Raw genomic sequence first — 18,467 nt, forward strand, 5'->3', positions numbered from 1 at the left:
CAGGCTGTCCTCTAGTTCTGCAGATCTGCACAAACTGCCATTCCACGGGGACCCAGCAGGGGCGCACTTCCCACAAGGCCCCAGGAGAGGCTGCAGCTGCTGGCTGCACAGGACTCACCTAGCTGTGTCCCTCCCAAGAACTCGGTGGACAAGGAGCTGCCCCGGCCCGACTGTCCAATTGCTGTTCCCCTAGGCCACTAGCTGACACCCCCGGGAGACACAACGCTCAGCAAATAAGACACCAGGACGCCAGGATCTTGTTAGCTTGGATATTTTTTTTTCCTTTTTTTTTTTTTTTTTTTTTTGTCACAGAACACTGTTTGCAGTAGAGAAAACCGGCATTGCAGTCTGGTGATGTCTTGGCTTCTTCACATAACCAGGACGTAGTCATCCTTCAGCGCAAAAGCCCTCATGGCACGTACCCTATTGAAATTCAGGACGGCTCTGTTATTCTTTGTCATTTTTTAAAAATAAACATTTTTAGATTTGTCCACAAGAAGGCCACACAGGCTCTTGGCTAGCGGAAGACAAGTCAGAGCAGTCGCTGAATACTTGGGCTGCCGCCTGCGCCAGGCTGGCAGTTGAAATCTTTTTTTTTTTTCAACTCATTTTTATTAAAAAAACAAAAAAATGCTCCAACTATCAGTTTTACAAAATCTCTAAGGGAAACACAAGAGCAAGGTGCTGAGGTAAAAAACACCTGAGGTAGCTTTATTTGTGTGTTTTTCTCATTTTAAAAAAATCACTAAATTTAATGCCCTGGGCCAACAACCTTGTATAAATTGCTGTTTTCCTGCACTTTAAATTTTTAAAGAAAGCAATAATTTCACTAAATGTTGATGGCTTATATACCAAAATGTAAAAAGACAAAGTACATTCTTTCTTTATGGAGTTTTCCTTTGTTTGGTTGGCTGGTTGGTTTGGAGGGTTCCCGTTTTCCTCTTCCGAGACGCTAGGACAAGTGCCATCGACTCTTGTTCGATTGAGTAACCAAGTGTAAGCTGAAGCTGGTTTGTGTTTCCCGTTTGTTCCGTTTGTGTGATGTGATACTCAGAGCACTGCTTTGCCTGGGGGGGGGGGGTGTGCATAGATATGGGGGGAACAGAAAAGGATGAAGGGATTCAGAAGGATGGTGGGCAAAGAGGAAGGGAGGGGAGGGAGATAAACAGAGAGAGATAGAAATATATAGCAGTATGCAAAAAACCAGTTTACAACCTGTGAAGCAGAGAAATGGGTGTTTGGGGTAAACAGGTGACAAGGGCCTGGGGCCCCTCCTCAGGGACGGTATCCCTTCTGTTGATAGACACAGGTGACCCACAACTGCCATTAAGTATCCTTGATGAGAGTTCCCTCCAAGTGAAGTTCGTGTGGGCGGCTCAAAGTTCCTTTCTATACCAATGGACCTCACCCAAGACTTTATTCTTTGAAGTCTAGAAAAGCCTGCTTTCTCTTCAAAAAGAAAAAAATTAATAATCGAGTAAAAATTGTAGTTAGTTGAGTTATTTGATATATTATTTCTAAAATATATTAACGCTGCAGGCACCCTGTGTAACCCACAGGCCACATATCTTAACATCTTTCCCCTTCTAGTATGTACATACATGTACAGAGACAACGTTCCACAACAAAGAAAAGGCTGTGGATTTTGCTTTGCTTTGAGTCACCTATGTTAGTTCAACTGAAAGGGATATCGTCCTGGGAGCTGAGGAGGGATCTGAGTGGATGGGCAGTGGGTGGCTGGAAGCCTGCAGAAGCCAGGGGAAGCTGGGCACAGGCCAATTGGTGTTTCTGGGGAAGCCGGGCCCTCCCTATGCTCTCCTGGATCCCAGGATGTGCAGGGGTCTGCAGGCCCTGGCTGCTCTGCAGACTTCTCGCTCCTCAGGATGGTCTTTGGTTTGCTCCCGATCTGCTGGCTGTTTGGTCTCCTCTCTCTCGGGTGGTGGGAGGGTTACATTCATCTGCTGTTTGCTGGCGCCTGTGGGGGCCTCACTTGCTGCGCTGCTGTGAGGCGACTCCCTGAGGGTATTTCTGCTCCTGCTGCTTCACCTGTTGTACAATTTCCCTGATCTTGCGTTGCGCAGTCTGCAGCAAAGAGAGGGAGGGGAGGGCACAGGGAAGAGACAATCCCAGTTCTGGGGCCCCCACAGGAAAACAGAGGGTTCCGGACTTGGGAAAGGTTCAGTGCTCAGACCAATCTCATTTCCCCCAGGTCGTTTATGACCATGCTCAACAGCCAGGGCAGAATTCCTCCTCACCTCACCAAGCCTGCCAGGTGCTAGGTGGGAGGGGGTGGGAGAGGAGGGTGCACTGGGGTGGAGGGAAGGAACTGGCAGCTTCTAACTCACAGGGAGCAGACTGCCAGGGATTAGCAGTGGGGTCAGTGATGGGGTGGGAGGCCAAAGGCCCTGCCACTCCCACCTGAGTTCTCATATGCCCCCTTCCACCTCCACCCCCTTTCCAGAGCACTAGAAAGATCAGGAAAGGGGAGAGACAAGCGCCCTGACAAAGCCCTGAAGAACAGGAATCCCAACCCTGAGCCACAGCTGCCCACAGGCTGAACTCTGCCACTGGCCACAGAGCAGCTGGGAGTCGGATACAAATCTCCTTCGGCTTACAGGAGGATCCCAGTCGTCCTCTTCTAAACCCACCCAGCAAGAAGCATCAAGACAACGAGGCCACAGACTAGGCCACATGTCCCTGCAGTGCTGGATTCTGTGAGTGCAAGGCAGCAGTGAGGTGGTGTTCTGGGGTGATGGGGAAGAGAGCAGCAGACTACTTGGTCCCTTTCATTAGTATTCTGAATCGCCCCTTGGGGACCTGCCCAGCGTCCTGATGAAAACACTCCCCCTTCACTCTCTTTCCTGACTCTTGCCAGAGGTAGAGTTCACCCCCCTCTCTCTCTCCCCCTTTACTAACAAACTTTCCACATGGACATGTGTCTGCATGATATGAGTAACTCTCCACCTCTCCACACATCTGCATGGTGGGTCTCCCTCACCCACCAGGGCCCAACCCACCAAGGCCTCCCTTGTCACAACACCTTGGTGAGTAGTTACTTTCCACAGTGAAACTTGGCCACCTGGCTGCTCTGCCGGGGCCTTGCTGGCCATGTGGCTCCTCAGAGGAAGGCTGGGAGGGCAAGCAATGCTAAGCTCCCAACTCCAGTGGAGCAGAGCGTGCCAGGAGCCTTGCACCAACAGTTTCCAGTCCCCAGGGCCAGGGGCCAGGGAGGGGCTCCACTGCGTGTGTTGTGTGGTGGTCGGGAGGGGCTTAAGCACATGGCCACTTGACACAAATACAATACATGAACTAGTGGAAAGAGCTGGGCGGGAGGCAGAGCCCTCACAGAATAGTACCTGGCTGGCAAAAAAGTGTCCGATAATCCTGACGATCACCTCTTCATTTTCGTCTGGTGTTTGGTCACGAGGCACAATAACTTCTGCGCTTGTCAAGTTCTGTAGCTCATTTACCTGGAAAGGCAGCGAAGGAAGCAAGTGAGGTGAGTAACTCCCCCTCTCCCCCATCCCAGCCACCCATAAACCCGATACTTGGGCTGTGGACGGAGAGACCAGGGACCCCTCTTTCCTTTCTCCTGCCTCAGCTCCTGTGGGTTTGGCTCCAAAGGGCTGATTGACAGAGAAATGGGGGTGTAGCCCTAACTCCACGAGGTTGCTTCTCAGGCTGAATGCTCTAATTCTGCAGACACTCGTGGGGACTCCTAGTAAGAGCCCAGGTTAGTGGACCACTTCTGGACCTGCTTCCTGGCTGCTGGCCAGGAGCTATGGCCTCCTCTTGTCTGACTCAGAATAAACCAACCCACTTCCTTCTCCTCCCCCTCCTCACCCCCACCCTCTTCTTTCCTTCCTTTCCCTCCCTCTGCTCTGTCTGGGCCAAGGTTGGCCTTGAACTTGCTATATAGGTGAGGATGACCATGCACTTCTATCCTCCACTCTCCATTTTGCTGGGTTCTGCCTGCCCTGGCCTTTGGCATGATGCTCAGCTCACAGTCAGGGTGAGGGGATCAGAGGGCAGCTAACCACAGCTGGGGATAGAATTCAGTGACTGCTTCTAGTCTCTGTCTCCAACATTTCAAGTCTGTCGAGCGGTCAGTGTGCGAACCTGGGATTTGGACTGTACTTGCAGATCCAAGCCAACTATATTCTTTTGTGTATGACTCACCACATCTAGAACCTGAGCTCCCCGACCCCAGTTCCTGCCACTCAACATCACGTAATCATCACAGGCCCAGAACTGCTCCAGTCATCTCATCAAGAGAGAAAGCCATATTCTTGTGTCCACAGATCACCTATTGATGTCTAGGATCAATATTCTTTCCTCTGGGGGCTGAAGGTTGATCCCAGGGTCCCATACTTGGTAAGTGCATGTTCTACCACTGAATTATGCCTCCAGCTCAGGGAATTTGGGTGACGTGTGTTACTGAGTCCTTCAGACTGAACACATAAATTACACCTTCTTACCCTATTGCTGAGCCAACTCCCCTAGAGCAGATGGCCAGACTTGAGAAAGGACCAGAAAATGGGATGTACAGTAGGGAGAGTGAAAGGGCCCCTGGAGACTGTCGTCAAGAGAGAACACAGGGCAGTTGTAGCCTCTGAACTTGGAAACCAGGCAGAGAGTGGTCTCAAATGGGTTGGTTCTATCTGCTACATGTGGGTGTGAGGGTAGGGGTGGGTGGGATAGGAGATAGCCTTCTTGTCTTCAGATATAAACAGGGCTGGGTGGCATAGTGCTCAGGAATAGGGTGGGCTTGATACCATGGGACTGGGCCCTTAGTGCTAGAGCCTTGCGGATGACCTTTCTGTCCTTGGAATCCCCCTGCCTCATGCATCCTGCATGTGCCGGAGCCCAAGTGTGTCAGCCCAAGGCCCTCATACATGTTGAGAGCGAGCAAAGGAGCTAGTGAGGATCCGAGGGAAATCAGGCATGGCCAGGGCAGGGAACTCATCCAGGTAAAGGGAGTCGGGAGCCAGCTTACCGTTTTCCCCCCTTTGCCGATCACGCGGCCAGCCGTGGATGAGGGAACACGGATATGGGCTTCCAGCTTCACCTCTTCTTTGGGGTTAAAGAAGTTTTCTTCCTTCAGCTTCCCAAAGATCCGCCCCTGAGCCTGAGAACAGGATGACTGGTGATCAGGCCATTCTGTCAGTGCTTTGCAGGAACTCGGAGTCCCAGGGATGGAATGTGTGGGCTTCCCTCCAGGCACTGGGCAGCTGCATACCCACCTCAGCCACCCACCTCAGCCACCACACTCTACCATCTGTGCACGCTGCCAAGCCTTGTGGTCTGCAGATGACTGCTTCCTCTAAGGACTGTGTGTGTCTAGGCAAGGGCAACGGTGAGCCACCAAGACTGCACCTTCTTTTCATATGCCCAGTGCCTATAAGTGTGTGTTTGGCTGAATTTGTTTAAGGCATTCTTAACTCGCCCTCCACTGTATGCTCCGTTCTCTGGTGACTGAAGGAAGTAACAGGATTTGCTAAGTCTCAACACGCCGCTGCTTTTGTGGTGCTGAGAATCAAACTCATGGCCTTGCACATGCTGGCAAAGCCACCTTCTCCTCCTGTACTCAGTCATTAGTACGCTGTGGGACCATCGCCACTATCCAGAATATTCTGGATCCATCTCAGTGGTGACACAAGCCCATAATCCCAGTTTCTCGGGCAGCTGAGGGAAAGAATTGCACATTAAAGCCAACCTGAGCAATTTAGTGAGGCCCTGAATCAAAACTGAAAAAAGAGGACTAGGAATGTGGCTCAGTGGCCGAGCGCTTGCTGCCTCCTATGTGTGAGGCCCTGGGCTCAATCCGCAAGACTGCCTGTCACTCTCAACCAGCCTATTGTCTTTCTCTATGGTTTGCTACTGGACACATGTACGTGGAACCATGGCCTACATGCTCTTATTTCTCTAGGGCCATTCCTTGGTAGCATGCATTGGATAAATCATTCTCTTCTGTGGACATACCACATTCTGTTTGTTCATTTCCAAGCTTTGGGTTCCCTGTGATTTTCATTGTAAGAGCTGAACTTTTATAAATTAAAGCACATTTCTGACTTCTTGAAATTCAAGTTTTAACGTTCCTCAAGGAAGGACATCAGACACAAAGCCATGTTCCTCGCAAAAGAACTCTCCCCAATGCTGCTAGAATTCCCTCACAGACTGCCAGAACTGCCACGACATAAGGCTTCACCTCTGCACCCATGTCAATGCCCTCAGCTGGAGAAGCCCAAGATGGCCGTCCAATCAGGGACATCCTGGAGGCACTGGCACCCTGACTGGGCATCAACAGACATCCCACCTTTCCATGGAGAGAAAAGAGAGCACAGAGGAGAAACGAGGAACCACGCACAAGTCTACCTGTAAGCAGCAGAAGGGGAAATGGACACTAGGCTGGCAAAGAATCTCAACTCCTCTGAGCTGTCTGCCTTTCACCCAGAGCCTGCAGGGCCGGTGTGGGCTTTGGCACTGACCTTGAACTGGGCTTCAGGTGGCCCGGTGATGATGACCATCCTTTCACTGACATCCGGACCTTCTGCTGGAGCTATCTGCGGTTTGAGAAAAGAACATGCTGAGGCCAAGCTCCTGTGCTTGTCTAAGACATGCTGACAGCAGCTGATGGCCAGCTTCTGCCTCTGAGCTCCACACACAGTGCCACCTCTGCCCTGGGTCTGAGAAGTCATGACCTGAATTCTCAGTATCAAATATGGGTCTTTGGCTACCCAGGGCCAGTAGTTACTGGCTGTCCCTACAGTGAGCACCTTTCCAGCAACTTGCCTCTTCCCTCAGCCAAGTCCTAAGAGATACAGGTTCTGCCAACCCCCAGGCCTAGCGGGAAGGAAAGGTTAGTCCACAATGCTGTTCAATTGGTATCTAGCTGCTCCCTGCAGTGATGAAAATGGACTAAACCTTTGAACTATAAGAAAGTCCTAACTGAACGTTTTCTTTTATAAGAGCTGCTGTGGTCGTCATGGTGTCTCTTCACAGCAACAGAACACGTACTATGACAGGAGTTGATACAGGGAGTGACAGGCCTGACCCTGCTGCTTGTGGTGGAATGTGGACTTTGGAACTTTGGATTAGGAAAGCAGTTCTTAAGGAGCCACTATTAGTAGGTGCATGAAAGACAGTGTTGAAGGCAATTTGAACTGTGAAGTCCCAGTTCAAGAAAGTTCAAAGGGGAAGAATATTAGTAAATGGCCTAAAGACCATTCTTGTGATAGTTGGAAGAAAAAAAAAGTGGCTTCCTTTTTGCCCTGTCCCCCCCCTCCGCCCCTTCGCGTGCGCACACACACACACACACACACACACACACACACACACACACACACACACACAAAATCTGCCTGAGGCAAAATTGAGGAGTTTTGGATTAATGGCACTGGCAAAGATCTCAAGATAGTCTAGTATTGTCTCGTTTGTGTGGTTATTAGTGGTCACTCTCATGCAGATCTACAATGAAAGGGAGCAAGATGAGAAAGGGAAAATACAAAATGTACAGTTTGAGGAGAAAAGGAGCACCAGGAAGTGTCACAGAGCGAAGTCTAGTGCTCAAGGAGACAAAGTTTCAAGAAAAGCCTGACGCTCAATGGAATAAGGGAGAGGGGACCTCAGGGCAAGATCCCATCCAGCTGAGCTTCCAACTTGTGGAAAGGAATTAAAGAAAAGCTTAAGCAGTGAAGAAAACCATCAAAACCAGGAAGCTGATGAAATGTATTTGAATGAGGGGGTCAAGTTCCAGCCCCAGCAAGAAGAACATGGCAGCTTCAGCCATGTGGTTCTGGCTTTGGAGTCGAGGATACAAGTCAGGTGTTGTGGAATCTCCCTCTGTGACTAAGAAAAGCTAGAGACACCAATGTGCTGGGGCCCAAAGAGGCCATTGTGTGACGCTGTGAAAGTGAAGCCTGGATTTCACTGAAGACCCTGAGATGTTGGAGATGCCAGAGTCATGAGGTACCTGCCGAGGAGAGCTACTCACAGGGAGTCGAACCAGTCAATAGAGAGCAGTGTGCTGCAGTCAACAAAGCTGAAAGGAGTTGGAGATCTGAAGAGCGCTTTGACGTCAGACACAGAGATGCAGAGTTTGGAGTTTGTCCAGATGGTTTTTAGTCTTGTTTTGATTTAGTGTTTCCTCACTATGCTCCTTTTCTTCTCTTTTGGAATGGTAAAGTATATCCTGTGACATTGTCTGTTGGAAGTATGGCACCTGCTTTTTGGTTTTGATTTTATAGGGATTATAGTTAAGAGACTGTCATGCGTTTCAGAAGACACTTTGAACTTTGGAATTTTAAACAGTGTTGAAACTATTATAGACCTTGGGGACTTCTGAATTTGGACTGAAAGCATTTTTGCATTATGGTATGGCTACAAGCCTTTGGGGGCCGGGAGTGGAAAGTGATGGTTTGAATAAGAATAACTTTCAGAGGTTCACATTTCAATGTCCAGGGAATAGCACATTGGTAGAACACTAAGACAAGGTCTTTATTACATTTTCCTCCCAGCACATCCTGACTTACTTAAACAAATCTTTAGAGGAGGAAGAGGAAAAAGGAGAAAGTGACAACAAAATTGAGCTGGACCTGGTAGTTCATGTCAGTAGCCCCAGCTACTGAGGAGGCCAAGACAGGACGGTCATTGGAGACTAGATGTTAGAAGTTAGCTTGACAACACACACACACACACACACACACACACACACACACACACACACTCCTCTCAAAAACAAAACAAATAAATTAAAACTCAATCATCAAATCATGGCAGAATTAAATGTAATTCAAAGTCAAATGAATGGGAAGCACATCAGGAACATAAGCGTGAGCCAGGAGCCACAGGTGAGCACACAATGCATCGTGCAAGGCCTGACAGTTCTCAAGTAGGCGTCTTTAGAGCATTTGCACAGCTGAGCAAACCACACTCAGGAGGTAGAAGCAGGAGAATCAGGACTTCAAGGTCATCACAGGCGCCGTAGGTAAGCTGGCAGTTAGCCTAGGCTATGAGACCAAGTCTCCATCAAGCAAGCAAAAGATAGGGGGGGAACATAGTCATTACAGGGCCACTCAGGCAGAAGGAACCCAGGGATCAGGGAGGTGCCATTCCCTCTGCTCTGTGAGCACACTGTCTACAAAGCTCAGAGGAGACCTCCCTCCACTCAGAGGTCTGATTCTGTTTTCACTCCATCCAGGCTCTAAGCCAGGGTCTACCCTGGGACTTCAGGGTCCAGTGCTGTGTCCCAGCCTCCCTGGGAACACTCATCCACAGCATGGTGTCACCTGCACTGATCTAGGAGGAAGGACCCCTTCATCGAGACCTCTGAAGACTCCTCTGTGGCATGAGAACAAACGAAGACACAGGTAACCAGTAAGCGAGCTCCCGAGGACCTCCATGGTGGGCAGTTACTTCTTGGTGGTAGCCGCAGCCTGCTCAGGGGATGGAGACTGGGGCAGGCTGGCCCTGAGACAGGTGGCAGGAAGCCCCATCTCCTTCAAGATCCATCACCGGCACAGAGTCCTGAGAATGCTGTGGAGTGATGCCTACAGACATGATCAAACCTGCGCCTCAACTCCCTCCCTCTTCATTTCCATGAAGGCGCTAACTGGGAATGATTTCTCATAAGCATTAGCAAATGGGGAAGTTATTGCTGTGGTCAGCTATAGTAGATGGTCAGGATCCTAGAGGTCAATGGAATTTATATCTAAGAGCTAGGCTGCCCACTTAGGCTCCTTGCTCAGTCCCTATTCTTTCTGAGTCTCACTTCTTCCGGTAAAGTGTGCCTTGGATGAAGGAACCCTTCAAAGCTCTTTGGTCCAAATTGTCTCACTGTGGTTTTTCAGCATCTCAGACTACAGCACTGAGCACCAGCAAAGATCTCCTGGATGCAGCCAGCCTCTTCTCGTCCTTACTTTCTCCATTGTCTAGGCCAGGATGCTACCTGTGTCAGGCCACTGGGCATCAGAGCCACCTGGTCTAGGCTTCACCCAGTGTGAGTCTCTAACCACAAGCAGACTGATGCAGGCTGAGGGGGCAGCAAGGTGCAGTTCTTTGCCAATGGCACTGCACAATTCAGAATGTTCTGGGTTTGTCTGTCTGTCTCTGTCATACTTGCTATGGGAGAAACTCCAGCTCTTGGGGAGAAAGTGTAAGTATTCTTTCTCTCCAAGTCATGAGAATCGGTTTCATAATTCGGGGTTGTCTCATGGTAGCCAATTACCTTTCACAGCAACGGGAAGTGTTTCCAGAAGTGTTCAGCATCTCAGCAGAGCTGACAGCCGGGCTTGAAGCAGCCCACGGCAAACGACCCTTGACAACTGAGAGGTAAGCCAAGAGGACTTCCCTAGCCTTCTGCTCAGTCCTGGCCTCTTACCAGGTGATGCCATCAGCTCTTGTCTGCCTATGGTTTTATCAGCACCTTCCAGAAAGTTCTTCATTCAATTTGTTTTCTCATAGTCTGTGAGTCCTTGAGGCATGGACTAATAGACGCACCGATGTGCTGAGTACTAGCACAAATGCTCATTCCACTGGAGCACATCCCCTCAGCTCGGAACAAATCTCCAGCCTTCTTTTATCTCCTTGGGAAGAGGAGACAATGCCAGTCCTCAGAGGACCCGGTTTGGTCAGTACTGTTATCTCTCTCTAACATAGTTGTTTGGCTGAACAGGGAAGGACTAAGATGAAGAATGGGAGCAGACAGGAAGGGCCCTGGAAATACGTTCCGCAGATTGTCTCTAGGTGCTGTAGGAACTGCCCGGCACTGACCAGAGGAGACCAGGGGACAGGCAGCAGGCAGCAAACACCTTACCTTGATGGAGGCACCTGCGAATCGAGCCAGCTGTTTGATGTGCACCCCCTTTCTCCCGATGATGGCGCCCACAGCCTGGGTTGGGATGAAGAGATTCACAGTCTCCTGCTCCGGGTACTAGAAAGGAACATGTGCACACTGTCATGCTCACTGGGCACCTCACAGCCCAGCCGAGTACCTGAAGAGTATGGGAAGGCCTCACTACCCAGGGAGATGGCCAAAACAGCATGGTCGACCTTTGTGTGGCCTGGGGCTCTCCACGTGAACCCAAGCGGGATTGCATGAGCCTACAAGCCCCTCTGAGCCTGTGTTTGCTGGGCACGAGCAGCCTGAGTTCTCTGACACACACAGATTTGATATGTATGTTTCCTATGCCTTCATCTAAGAACCAAAATGGTTGTGATGGCTCAGTGGATTAAAAAGAGCTTGTCATGAAAGCCTGATGGCCTGAATTCAATTCCTGGAACCCATGGTGGGAGGAGACAACTTCTGAAAGTTGGCCTGGCCAGCTAAACACACCTGCCCATGGACAGAGGGAAAGCTGTCCAGTCCATCCTGTAACCAGGAATACTATTTCACAAGGTGACTCACCCTGCTGTGTCCAGGCCCCATAGTGAGTACCCAGGGAGGTGGGCAAGCCACCTGTCCCTGGAAACCCCTGAGGAAAGACAGCAGCTCTTAGGTCAGGCTGCCAATGGTTCTTGTGGAAATGATGTGTCTTCAGGGTTAGACTTTGATTAAAGAACAAAAAAAGTGTGGTGTGGTGTGTGCCTATGCACATGTTCATGTGTATACACACATGTTGGAGGCCCGAGGTTGATGCTGCCGTCTTCCTCACTCACTCTCTCCTTAGCTTTGACACAGAGAATCCTAAGGAACCCGGCCAGTGAGATCCAGGGGTCCTGTCACTACTTCCTCAGCACTAGGAGTACCACCGCACCTAGCTTTTATGTGGGTGCTGAGGATTTGAACCCAGGTCTGCGTGTTTGTATGGTAAGTGCTGTGCCAACTGTGCTACATCCCTTGCCTACTGGAAACTTCTCTTTAGCTTATTAATATTTTCTAACTGGTTTTCTTTGTGTTTTTAATGTATTTTAAAAGAGAGAGAGAGAGAGAGAGAGAGAGAGAGAGAGAGAGAGAGAGAGTGTGTGTGTGTGTGTGTGTGTGTGTGTGTGTGTGTGTACGTACGTACGTAAGTGCTTAGGAAGGCTAGAGACCCTGGATCCCCTGGAGTTGCATGTGACTGTGAGTCACCTGATGTGGGTGCTGGCAACTCCAGTCCTCTGATGAGCAGTGTGCACCATTAATGACTGAGCCATAGCTCTAGTCTTTGGTTCTTTAAGGAAGGATTTTACACTGTGCGTAGCTTAGGCTGGCATGAAACTCACCACACAGCCCAGGCTGACCTCAAACTCGATCCTCCCACCTCCCACTCCCAGGATCACCTAAGTGGCCAAACAGTCAAGGAGGCTCCCCAACACGGAGTGTGAAGCAGGGTGGCTTGGTTCATATACTCTGAGCTGTATCCTTCTGGGCAGCCTAGAGCCACAGCAGAGAACAGTCACACTGTGACCTGTAACTGGCCTGTTCATCCGGGGCCATGTGGGGCACTGTGGAGCAGGAAGAATGGTGGCTGGAGCAGGTTTGAGGCGCACTTACGGAGTGATGATGCGGGAATGGGCCGAAATGGTGAAGAGGGTACAGACTGGAGAAGTAGCCGGAGTGGGTCTGCATATTAATGAGACATTCAGTGAGTCAGGTGTCTGTTTCCACGCGGCCCATGTGCTCTGTGAGCCAACACCACTATCACATCTACAGACTTGCACCTCTGTGTTTCTATTCCCTGGTGTCACCCGTTTGCAACAGGCCCCGGGCCGCAGCTTCCAAGATGAGCCTTGCTAGGCACTCAGGCCAGTCCCACTGCTCAGACCCGCCCTTTAGTGGAGACAGGGCTAGTGGCTGCTATGGGGGAATTACAAGTTGTGCATTACAAGCAACAGAGAATCCTGGGGACAAAAGCCAAGAGTTATTCAGAACAAGAAAATGTGATCTTGGGAAGACGGAGCAGTTAGCTGCATCAGAGATTCCCAGAAGGAACAGAAGCTCAGTGTGGAGAAACTGAGAGGACAGTAAGAGAAAGGAAGCAGACAGACAAAGACATCGTGTGCAAATGTGGAGAGGAGAGTCGGGAGGGCAGATGTGGACTCACGACGCAGAGCTAGCTAGGAAGAAATCACAGCAGGGACTATGATATTCTACATCTATTTATAAATTCTTAACCCGCATGGTGGTGCTGTGAGACAGAAACATATCCAAGTTCATATTCTTCTGGGTAGGACACTTACTAAGTGAGCAAAGCTGTGTTAATTATGTTTTACACAAGCTCAAGGAAACAGTACTATCACTGTTGCTACCGGCAAGACAGTGGCAGGTGCAGAGCACCAAGGCCCGACAGAGGGCCATGTGAATGAAGCTTGGAGCTGGAGGAGAGCTGGGCGCCCCCCCCCCCCCCATTTCAAGGTGATGTGTGTGTCTTCCATCGTCTGAATCTCCAGCTGGACTCAGCTCCAGATTAAGATCCACTTATGATTTCTTACCAACTAAAACAATCGTTCTTTTGAGCTCGGGGAGAAAAGACGGAGTTATGAGCACGCTGTAGTACTTCCTAGGTTCTGCGGCATCAGGGCTCATGCTCTGGTTGAACTGAAGAGTCTGCAGTGAAGCCTCTGCCCACTAGAGGGTGCCACCACACTGGGGTCCCAGGAAGGCCTCACGTTTTGAAGGTGGTGGGCCAAGCGGGAGCTGCATCTTTGTGAAAACTGTCTGGGAAGCTCAGGGATTCCAGCCCTTTCTCTGTGCAGGTCCCTATTCTGGAGTGTGGCTGGTAGGTACAGGGGAGACAACTCCTGTAGCTTTTTCGCTCAAGACTCCAACCAAGGGAAATGGGGCCTCTGTCTGCCTCCGGCACTATTCCTTCAGTTCTCATAGCAAAAGTGATTCCTGTAAATTGTGATTCTAACACCCATGCAAGGCCAAGAACAGATCTAGAGCACAGCTTGTATTCCAAGTCCTCAGAGTCCTAACATGAACACTGCCCAAATCAGAACCATCCTGGGACAACAAAGAGACTTTTAAATTAGCTGTAAAAAGATGATGAGGACAGATTCTTTTTATCCATAAGTCAGAGCTGCAGGATTGTTCGAAGGACAGAATTCTTTCTCAGCAACCAGGAAGTCATTTCTAGCTGAGACTTTGGTCTACGTGAGTCTGAATCTCTAGCTCTTGTACAAAGTGGACCATTTTTTTTTTTTTCAAAGCTTTCTGAGTCCACCATAGGCTCAAATGCCTATATCCGATTGTATTTGACCATCCACTCACTCATTCACAAGCTTTTGAGCACTCATGTGTGAGACCTTATTTTAGGAGATAGGGGCACAAGGGACTTATGGTTTATGTGGGAGACAAACGCAGAAAAAACTTCAAAGAAGTCTTCAGACACTGACCACAAAGACAGAATGAACAAGCAGCCCAGGGGCAGCAACTCCTGCTGGGCATCAAGACTCCAAGACCAAGATCACACATGGCCCTGGACAAGAAGTATGTGGAGCAGGGGGTTCCTAGAAGGTCAGGCCAGGATAGGTTGGTCTCTTTGAAATTTAGACAGAAGGCTAGTATGGTGAATACAAAGGCATTTGGAAGGGCATAAGGCGGCAGGGGGTTGAGATCATGCCTTGTAGATCTGGTCCAGATGTGGACTGACCTCAAGAACATCTGTGAGGCACAGAGTGTGGACCGTTTCAAGGAGTGTAGATGAGTTTTTATTTACAACGAAGTCGGTGTCTATCAGCGTCCTTCCCCTTTCCATCTCCCCATGCTAAGGTGGAGTTGACAGTATCCAATAGAAAGGGATTTTCAAATTCTCTTTCCTCTGGTGATCAGAAAGCCATCTATCAGTGACCCGAGAAAAGCAGGATGCAATCACCTGCCCAAAAGGCCAAGCCTGCCTGTCAGTAGGCAACTTCTTCTTGACACTGGGTTCCCTGATTCAATCCTTGTACGAGGGAGAAGAGAACCATTTTTTTTTTATTAAAAGCCTTAGCACAGTATCTGCATGTGGGGGAGGGGAAGGTGACAGCTAGGTGTGCCCCACTAGGAGGCAGTGGGAGGTCTTCTTCATATGCCTGTCCATTGAAAGTTCCCAGTTTGACTCTGCTGGTGGGCAGACACATTTGTGACAACTCACAGGGGTCACCTTCAGTTCACCTCCTTTCCTGGAAGAACTGCAGGATCCAAGGTACAGTTAAGAAATGGGCTGACACCAGAGGTCTCTTCAAGCAGGAGCACCCCGAGACCATTAGTATGAAGAGTGAGAAAGGATAGGAGGCCCAGGCCAGGCTTGTGTGTCATACTTCAATGTTTCAGTGGCTCTGATGTGATGGCAGATTCATACCCAGCTGGAAAGATAGCAGTATTCCCTCTGGAACCAGTGACGTGGGCCCAGGACAGGCAAGGACTTGGACAGTTTTCCAAGGTTAGGAAGGTTAAGTGTTCTGTTCCAGACTGTCAAAGTGTTTTTGTCCCCAGCAGCTTATCCACTCTGGGTTCTCTGGGGACAACTGGGGGAGAGGAGGCAGGGGCCTAGTAACTAAGAAGCAGGAACGAGAAGCAAAATGACCCTAAACCTCTGCAGCCTAAGATGCTTTATCCCCATACATCGTCACATGCAAGTGTTGATTACAAGGAGTCACTGGTCTGGTTCGAGGCCTCTGCTTTCTACTACACTATCGATGCTGGGTCCTCACTAGAACCCCCCTCCTCTCAGCTGTCCTGTTGTTACCCTGTGTCATGGAGATCTTGCAGCTTTGGGTCTATGGGTCAGGTTCCTTCACAAGTTCCAGATCGTAGACAGGGTGAATGTTGGGGTGGGCCAAGTCAGAACCCTGGTTCTGGGCCTTGGTCAGCCTGTCGGCTCTCCCTTGTCCTCACCACCAAGGTGAGCTCTCCTGTACTGTCCTGGCTAGTTCAACTGTCTATAACTCCAGTTCCAGGGGGTCTGACACCCTGACTCACTAATGCACATAAAATTGGGGGAAAGAAATGAGTGAGGAGAGGCAGCAAGGCCAATCAACAGACCCAGTGAACAAGTTCTGAAAGAAAGCAAGATCTCAGAGAATGCAGGAGACAGCCACAATGGACAGGAAACCCTTATCTACCTGTAGATTTAACAAAAGTCCCTAGCAGGAGATTGGGCCTGTGCTCAATTGGTAAGTGCTTGTGAAAGGGAGCCCAGCACTGCAGGAGCCAGGCACGGAGACCAGAGCACAGAGAGGTGAAGCAGCAGGCAGAAGCGGAAGTTCATCCTCTACCACATGGGGAATTTGAGACCAGCCTGGAATACAGGAGACTGTCAGCAGCAAATACATAAATAAGTAGAAAACGGAAAAGTGAAAGTCTGCAACTCTTACTAAGAAAATAAGAGCAAGCCACGCAGTGGTGGTGCATGCCTTTAATCCCAGCACTCGAGAGGCAGAGGCAGGCGGATCTCTGTGAGTTTAAGGCCAGCCTGGTCTACAGAGTGAGTTCCAGGTCAGCCAGGGATACACAGAGAAACCCTGTCTCAAAAAAACAAACAAACAACAAAAAACAACAACAACAAAGAATATAAACATATACTATTAGGAATCAAGAAACAAATGACCACAAGATCAGACATTTAAAAATGAAAACAATCTATTATGCACAACCTCATGGTGTTGTATCTAAAATAGAGACAAATGGATGTTCCCCCTTGTGCTGGAGAGCAAACCCAGGGCCCTGCACATGACAGGCAGGCATCCCTCCATTGACTTTCAACCCAACAGCTGAAATAGACACTTCATAGAAATTACAAACTAACAAAAAGGCCAAGAACTTTGAAAAGAAATGGGAAAAAGTCATCTTTTTCTAAACAAAAGTTGCCAGATCGAGATGTTTCATGAGTAGAATTTATCCTATCTAAAAGGAACACCACCAACAACAAATCAGTGTATTTTCTTTCATTTTGTCAGACGGTAAAAGCCACCAGCTTTCCAGTTCATTGTTAGTGGAAAAAACACAAAAGCAAAAGCCAGCTTTCTGTCGAAACTGCCAGACAGTATAAAACTGGAGTGACTCCCATGCAGTCACAGTTGAATGGGACGAAATGAGGTGCAGAAATGCCATGAGGGAGACAGTGAGACGGTTGGAACCGGGCAAGGCAGTGCGTTCACCCGTGCAGGGGTGGGATGGGACAGGAGGATCAGCGGCTCGAAGCCACAGTTAGTGAGACCAGCTTGGGCTGCCTGAGACCGTCTCAAAGAATCACAAGCAAAACAAAGGGCAGAGCTGGATTTCAAGTTGACTGATAAAAACCGCAGATTACTCAATAAATTACTTTGGGAAACTGGCTATTCACTTGGAAAAATAATAAAGTTAAATCAAGATGAATCCCCTGTAAGATACAGTTATAAACAACCCCCAGCAAAACCAACTACTAAAAATTAGTGTAAGGAAAACATCTGTACAGTCTTGAATGAAGAGGCTTTTTCCTTAGCGTGGCATTAAAGGCCAAAAACCCCAAAGAAAACATCACATTTTCAGCTTTTATTTATTTATCTGTTTCAATTTCTTGAGACAGGGTCTAACTATGTAGCCCAGACTGCCTGAAACCTTGGGAATCCTACACCCTCAGCCTCTCAAGTGCTAGGATTAGAGGCATGAGCCACCATATAGGGATTAAGAAATCATCTTTTTTTTTTTAAACATTATCTTTATCCTTAAAAGTTCCACACCAATCTGGTCTAAGAGAACACTGTGATATTTAAATTGCACACATCATTTTCTACTGTAATTCCAGTTATCAGGGGCTTTAACTTTCAAATAGACTCTAAAAGGCCCCTTATTCAGCCCGTACCAGGAAGTGAGATGTCTTCAGTGCCTTCTAATGGCACTAACTTGGAGATTACATCTCACAGCAAAGGTAAAGGATGTGAACTCCATATCTGCCACCCCATGAGTGTCTGCCACGACCCCTCCATTACACAGCCCAGTGGTGGCTCCTTCCTTTCCTTGAAGGGAAATTGGATATTGAACCGGAAGAGATGGTATGCAGTGATTCCCAACACCTCAGAAAAGCTTCTGCCAGACAGAATGTGCTGGGCCTGCTGGCATGGTGCCAATTCATGCCTGTTTTGAGAGTGAACACAAGGGGGCCCCAAGAGCCACTAGACCTACTACACCAGAAAGCAGAACAGAATTTGCTCACCCACCTGATTCTTCCCCACTGAAACAGTTTATACACAAAACAAACCTTGTGTTTAGAGAAGAAAAAGTGGGGATGGGCAGCTGTCACGTGTCTGGTGGCCAGTGTCTTCAGCCCCCATTTGGTAATGTACTAATCCTGAATGATGATTGTGAATGAGGGCAACAAGCAGAAAATGTACCATTCACATTTCTTCTGCTGAGAACTGTGAGTCAAAGAACACTTACTGATAACTCATTAAATATCAGGCAGTGTGCTGTTTAGACTCAGACGCTGTGGCCTTTTCTTTTTAAAACTTCCTTTCAATAAAGTATGTTTGAATTATGCACAAAGGTGGGAAGTGTGTATCTATTCAAGAATAATCCAGGTGTCATC

General features: G+C 48.9%; 1 protein-coding gene across 1 annotated transcript in view; it reads right to left on the reverse strand.

Moving 5' to 3' along the window:
* Nucleotides 1-255: 255 nt before the first annotated feature.
* The window catches only part of Igf2bp2 (insulin like growth factor 2 mRNA binding protein 2), a 117,034-nt gene continuing 98,822 nt past the window's right edge, over nt 256-18,467 (reverse strand). The window contains exons 11-16 of the mRNA XM_036203767.1: nt 12,473-12,541; nt 10,814-10,930; nt 6,489-6,563; nt 4,997-5,128; nt 3,357-3,470; nt 256-2,082 (exon numbers count right to left, since the gene is read on the reverse strand). Coding sequence (XP_036059660.1) covers nt 1,987-2,082; nt 3,357-3,470; nt 4,997-5,128; nt 6,489-6,563; nt 10,814-10,930; nt 12,473-12,541 — 603 coding nt within the window. The 3' untranslated portion in view covers nt 256-1,986. The remainder of the gene's footprint in view (nt 2,083-3,356; nt 3,471-4,996; nt 5,129-6,488; nt 6,564-10,813; nt 10,931-12,472; nt 12,542-18,467) is intronic.

The sequence above is a fragment of the Onychomys torridus genome, chromosome 12 (genome assembly GCF_903995425.1).
Source record: "Onychomys torridus chromosome 12, mOncTor1.1, whole genome shotgun sequence".
NCBI lineage: Eukaryota > Metazoa > Chordata > Mammalia > Rodentia > Cricetidae > Onychomys > Onychomys torridus.